Source organism: Hordeum vulgare, chromosome 7H (assembly GCF_904849725.1).
Source record: "Hordeum vulgare subsp. vulgare chromosome 7H, MorexV3_pseudomolecules_assembly, whole genome shotgun sequence".
Taxonomy (NCBI): domain Eukaryota; kingdom Viridiplantae; phylum Streptophyta; class Magnoliopsida; order Poales; family Poaceae; genus Hordeum; species Hordeum vulgare.
In genome coordinates, this window is record NC_058524.1 from 15,845,209 (window position 1) to 15,851,631 (window position 6,423).

The following is a 6,423-nucleotide window of genomic DNA, read 5'->3' on the forward strand; positions in this document are numbered from 1 at the left end:
GAGATAATATGACAAAACGACAGTGGCAGGGAGATCCTAAATGTTCTTTCTGTGATGAACTTGAATCAGCGCAGCATCTGTTCTTTGGATGCTCTGTGGCCAAGATTGTTTGGAGAACAGTTGGTGCTGTTTTTGGTACCAGGTATATACCAAAAACAATTTGGCAGGTTTTCTCTTGGCCGTATGCTTTTTTGCCAGGCTTGTGTGAGATATATACTGTTGGCTTAGCTGCAGTTTGCTGGTCTATTTGGTTGGCTCGGAATCGGGCTACATTTGAAAAAGAAATGGATTAAAACTCCTTTTGAAATTGCTTTCACAACATGTGCGTTTATTGAATACTCGAAAGGTATGCAAAAACCGGCGATGGAAGGAAATGTCAAGAAGGGAGCTCAGTTGCTGAAAGAGAGCGCAGCTCAAATGCTGCGGCTGTGTGGACTACCAAGGCCAGAAGCGAGCGAGCGGGCTGATGAAGAAGAAGTCTGGGATGAATGGTAAATGCGGGAAGGCTCTAGGTCCAGTTGATGATAAACTTTGTTGGTTGCAGTGCTCATGGCTTGGCTTCCATGGTGATGTTTAGGTTCTATATCCAGTTGGTGAAAACTTTCGTCTTATATCTGTGCTCTTGTGTGAGCCTGGTTCGGTGATGGTTGTTTTGGGGCTCCTGGTAGTGGTGCTGATACATGGCAGTGTAATACTTTTGGTCTTTGTTGCGTAATTTTGGATGATATCAGGTTTTCGCCCCGCAGTTTGTGTCCCTGATGACAGGCATGAACGGTGGGTTTTCTGATATTGTCCCGAACTCGCTTTTTTCCCTTTTCCTCTGTTTCTGGTTCTGGTATCAAAACATTGTATTTCCGTTATGAAAGTAATGGAAAGGGGAGAAAGCCCGGTTCGAAAAAAATGGAGACGGAGTTGTATGGCTTTGGTCAGGTATCTCGAAATGTAAACACCAATTTAGTGCAACGTATATATTTCTTGATTAATCGACCTGTGTGGGCTTGCATTCCTCACTCGCTACGACAATGCAGTAACATATAAAAACAACATCTTTTGTTCATTCAATATAAGCCCTTTTCTAGTCTATGATCATCTTTTGTTTTGTATAAGCCTGCTATATATAACCAAGTAAATAATAATCAGAATCAAAGTAAAAGAGAAACAAAATACAAATTTAAAAGAATATCCGTGTCCTAAATATAGGGATTTGTGCAGCTCCTGGAACTTTTTGTGTCTGTATGTCCATCCAATCAATCCATTATGCTGCTCGCAGTCTTCTTGATGAGGTCCCATGCACTCCTCACATGCCTCTCCTCCTGCAGCGACGAGCCAACCGCAAACCGGAGCACGAACCTGTCACCGACCACCGTGTGCGCAAGATATGCCTTGCCCGTTTTGTTCAGATTCTCCATTAGCACACGGTTGGCCTCGTCGGCGTCCTCTTCCGTCATGGCTCCATTTGGCTTGATCCTAAAGCACACAAGAGCAAAGTTCCTCGGTACGACCACCTCAAACCTGTTGTCGGCACAGACAAAATCTTCAAACATCTTAGCCATGGCAACATCACTACGGATGTGTTCTTGAAGCTTTGCGGTACCATAGGTGCGCATGACCATCCAAAGCTTGAGCCCACGGAAGCGCCGACCGACGCCGACCTGCATGTCCTTAAGATCGGTGACCTCACCGGAATCAGTAGCATCGTTCTTGAGGTACTCCGGGTTGGTCTCCAATGAGTCACTCAATCGGTGAGCATCGCGAACGTAGAGGCATGTGCAATCGAGGCACGTGAGAAGCCACTTATGTGGGCTCATGCTAATGGAGTCCACGCGCTCGACTCCGTCAAGATGATGTCGAAACTCCGGGCAGATACAAGCACTGCCAGCATAGGCAGCATCGACATGGACCCATGCATTGAACATGGCGGCAACGTCGGCAATGGCGCCCACTGGGTCGACAGCGTTGGAAGATGTGGTGCCGACCGTGGCGCAGACATATGTTGGCACGAGACCGGCGTCAACATCAGCTTGCATTGCCTCGAGAAGCTTAGCTGGGTCAAGCCCGTAGTTAGTTTCCGGCCCCGTGGGAATGGAGCGGATGTTGGCAGGGTCGAAGCCAGCCAGGCGGCATGCCTTGAAGAATGTGGAGTGCGTTTGGTCGGCGGCGTAGACAGCCAGGCGTGGCAGGTGTGACACGCCGATCGAGCCGCTCCGACGCAGCGCCGCGTCACGGGCGGCGACTAGCGTGACAAGCATTGCCTCACTGGTCGTGCCAAGGATGACGCCACCGCCGGTGCCACGACCAGTGCTGGTGCGGTTCATGAAGGTGGTGGGTAGGCGCAAAAGCTGTGCAAGCCAGTCGAGAGCGAGAACCTCCATCTCAGTGGCCGCGGGGGAGGCCTGCCATGTGAATCCAACGGTGTTCATGGCAGATGCGATGAGGTCACCGGCGATGGCAGCGGCGCTGTTGGTTGAGGGGAAGAAGGCAAAGAAGTTTGGGCTAGCCCAGTGCGTCATGCCGGGGACGACGGACGTCCTGAGCTCCTTCATAGTGACATCGAACGGAGCGGAGTAGGTCGGTGGGGACGCGCTGAGCTCGTCTTGGAGGTATCCCGGCTTCACGTTAGGGAGAACGGGCATGGACTCGACGTTGGTGTAGTAGTCGGAGATGAAGTCCACTGCCTTGTGGAGGTATGCACGAACATCTTGGGGGTTGAGCGGCTCGAACGCGGCCTTGTCGTCAGGGAAGGCGGAGAAGGACATTGGGTTGGCGTCCAAGCTGCCCATTTTTAGAAGGATTTACTCTTAAGTGGGATCGTGGGAAAGGAGGTGTGAGGTTTCTTGGCTTGATGAGGTGGAGCTAGCTCGTTTTGCTTTGCTGCCGGAGAGCAAGAAGAAGAAGAAGCAGAGGAGTTGCTGCTTGGTTTGGTGAATGGTGTTGGTCGTTGGTGCGTGGTATGCTATATATAGGTGGATGCGGCGTGGCGATGTGGGCGTTGGATGAGTCTTGGTCGCACGCGCTTACGTACGCTGCTACTGCGAAAGTGCATTCATCAATTCATGCCTGGGTAGGTAGAGATCCGACCGACACCAGACGGATGGTCAATTCGTTCGTTTCAGTCCTTGCTGATACTGACCCAGCAACCACGATGAACAATCCTTGAGGAAGACACCTTGACACGAACAGGCAAGCCTCATCCCACAGGGGCTGCTTAAGCTCTTACACTAGAGCAACAACACAGATTTTCAGGTTAAACAACGTCCGATCAACGTACTGTTTTGAGCATGCGTTTCGTAAAGAGCCCACCTGATCAATGTCAGATGGAACGTATACTTGGACATATGTCCGGACATTGACCGGTTACAAAAAATCAATCCCTTATACCCATCTCAAACGTTCGGACTGACCGACACCCCTCATGTCACGTAAGACGCAACCTCACTAATGAAAAACGGGGCTTTAGTCCCGGTTCGAGAGGCCCTTTAATACGGGTTGTGCAACCGGGACTAAGCCTCCGGAACTAAAGGCCCCACCTCTTAGTACCGGTCGTGCTACAAAACCGGGATTAAAGGGGTCCACGTAGCCGTTTTAAGGCGCCTAGGCAGGAGGACCTTTAGTCCCGGTTGGTAATACCAACCGGGACTAAAATAATGTGCTTCATTTTGTGTATGGCTTTTTCTTATATTTATATTGCATTTTCACGCGGTTACACATATTAATATACAACATCAGTATAAATTATGAAAGAACAATATCCAACATCAGTACAAATTAGATGGATGTAATAGACCAAGTTGAATTAGAGGACAATTCGCAACATCGTATTTTCCTCTAATTCAACTAGGTCCATTGCATCCATCTAATTTGTACCGGTATATGTCATATAACCAATCATCATCATCATCATTCAACATCCAACAACTCATCATCATCTTAATCAACTTCTCATCATTGTATAGTTGTTATCATACTAGTTAAAAACTCTTCATCATTCTTGATAAAATAGCATAAAAAAGATGAACTCCGCATCATTTTGGTTGTTATCATACGAACAAGTGACCAAGTTATCACAAGGTTGAAACACTAACTACTGCTTTCTCTTAGGTTAAAAAGCATAATAAAGGCGAACTCCGACATCTTCACATTGAAGAACACAGATCAACCTATCTTCAACTTGTGGGATGCAGAAGTATTCCTCTCCAATAGGTATCGTGGATGCTTCTATTGCATTTCTCCATCCTTTGATTTTCAGAATTTCTTCACTTTAAGATATCATGTATTTATCACGGTAATTAATCGAGATTGGTCGTAAGCTAACCATTTGCAAATCACCATTTCTATACATCCATTAAGGCGGGGTCTCTGGCGGGAGTACTTGTTGAAGAACACTAGTAATAATAATATAGTTTGCAAACTCGTTTTGCTTATGAACAATGTAGGAAAAAGATGGACTAGTGACACAATGGTGAAATTCTTACAAAGTTGTCTGAAGTGATGTTATAAGGGCTCAACTGGTGCACTACTGGCACATATCCATGATAAACGTTGTTAGTCGGGTAATTTTAGCATGATAGTCAACATCATGAATAAATGAGATGAGATGATTTTTCTCCAACCAAGTAAGCTGAGAGCCATAACTCTAGTAGATGTGATCTATTATCTTCCATGTAGTTCTTGTAGCACAGAAATAAGCTAATAATTGAAAATAAAGAAATCTAGCCAGGATGAGTACCAGATACTTTTCAATAATCAATATAAATTACCTAACAAAATTGTTGACAAACGCACCTGGAGGTAGAACTGGAATCAAGTCATCATCCGCATGTAGCCAAATTTCTATATTTATATCACGAACATCATCATTACCAAGATCGAAGGTAATGTTCATGTACTCATTCAACCCATACCCTTGCAAAATGCTCTCCAATTAAAACAACCAAAATATGTGTGATCTTCTTGATTTTTTACCTTGATAAGAAAAGTGAAATTCTCCGTTCTTAGGTGAGCTATCTTAGGCTCTTTACTATCCTTCTCTTTGAAATGAAATTTGTCATAGACAGCGAATCTTGCATGGCAGGGAACGCACTAGTCGAATTGTACCAAAGAAAAATTTAAAGGTTAGATAAAGCAAAAAACAACATGTCTTACTTCACTAACCAACCCATACGTTCCTTGCCCCATGTGCAAAATCTCCCCACTTTCTCTCGATTTTTCTCCACTACAACCCGTGAGTGGGTACTCTCAACATCCCGTCTTTCTTACGTCCTTCTCTATGTCATTGAAACAACTTGGCATGCTCTTTGTTTCTAAACATAAGTTTAAATCATGGTATTATAGAAGCATCCCACATCACCTAGGCAGGAACCCTCTTCGTGGGGCGTTGGCCCTCAACATCACCAGGGTAATATCTTATGATCTTATACCGCAATGCACCACGTACCGGGCACGCATTCAAATTCCCGTACTCCTCACCGCGGTAGGGGATGTAGTCATAACAGAATGCATGTATCTTCTGCACATGTAATCCTAGAGGGAAGAGAACCTTCTTTGATTCGTACGTACTGTCAGACAATTCGTTATCCTTTGGAAGCTTGTTCTTCATTATTTTCAGTAGCTTCTGAAACCCCTTGTCAGATATACCATTCTATGCCTTCCATTGTAGGAATTCCAGTCTGGTACCGATCTTTATGTTGCCATGTTTGCTATCCGGGTACAATCCTTTTTTGTGATCCTCTAACATGCGATCAAACTTCAACTTCTCCCTCTCAATTTCCATTCTCTCTGTGCATCAACAATGACCCGGCGAAGATCATCATTAGCGGGCACATCCGGTGCCTCTTGATCTTCAGCTTCCCCCGTTGCAATATCACCATATTCAGGGGACATAGGACAGTTGTCATCATCCTCTTTTTCTTCATTGTCTTCCATCATAACCCCTCTTTCTTCGTGCTTGGTCCAACAATTGTAGTGGGGCATCAAACTAGACCTATGCAGGTGGAAGGGAATGGTTATCGAGGAAGTGTAATCCTTCGTATCCCCATAGACAACAGACGGACAATACATAAAACCATTCTGACTATTTTCCTCAGCCACATCGATAAAATTATGCAGGCCCATAATGTACTCGGAAGTGCGTTGATCACCGCACATACATTGTCGGTTCACCTGTGTGCATTATATAATTAAGTATATCAAAAACCGTTACAGAACATCATGAATAGAGAAATCACCAAATTAATACAAGTTCATCATCACATTAAAACCAAAATACAGTAGTGATCAAATATTATTACTAAAAAAATAAATACATAAAGTTCACACTAGCAGCGAGAGATGAAAGGATGAAATTGCTAACCTTTTTAGAACACTTGAATAGTTGGTGCATCGCCAAACCTAGACAAATCTTGGAAAAAATGGAGCTTGGAGGTC

The 6,423-nt window shown here is 45.0% G+C and overlaps 1 protein-coding gene across 1 annotated transcript; it reads right to left on the minus strand.

The window, feature by feature from the left end:
• Nucleotides 1–965: 965 nt before the first annotated feature.
• LOC123412543 (tryptophan decarboxylase 1-like) lies at nucleotides 966–2,909 on the minus strand. The gene has a single exon (XM_045105490.1). It carries the CDS (start codon nucleotides 2,778–2,780, stop codon nucleotides 1,248–1,250), a length of 1,533 nt encoding a protein of 510 aa, XP_044961425.1. The 5' UTR covers nucleotides 2,781–2,909; the 3' UTR covers nucleotides 966–1,247.
• Between the last annotated feature and the right edge of the window lie 3,514 nt (nucleotides 2,910–6,423).

What these genes read in the sequence shown, in the direction of transcription:
- LOC123412543 (XM_045105490.1), bottom strand. Translation starts at nt 2,780, where the DNA reads ATGGGCAGCTTGGACGCCAACCCAATGTCCTTCTCCGCCTTCCCTGAC.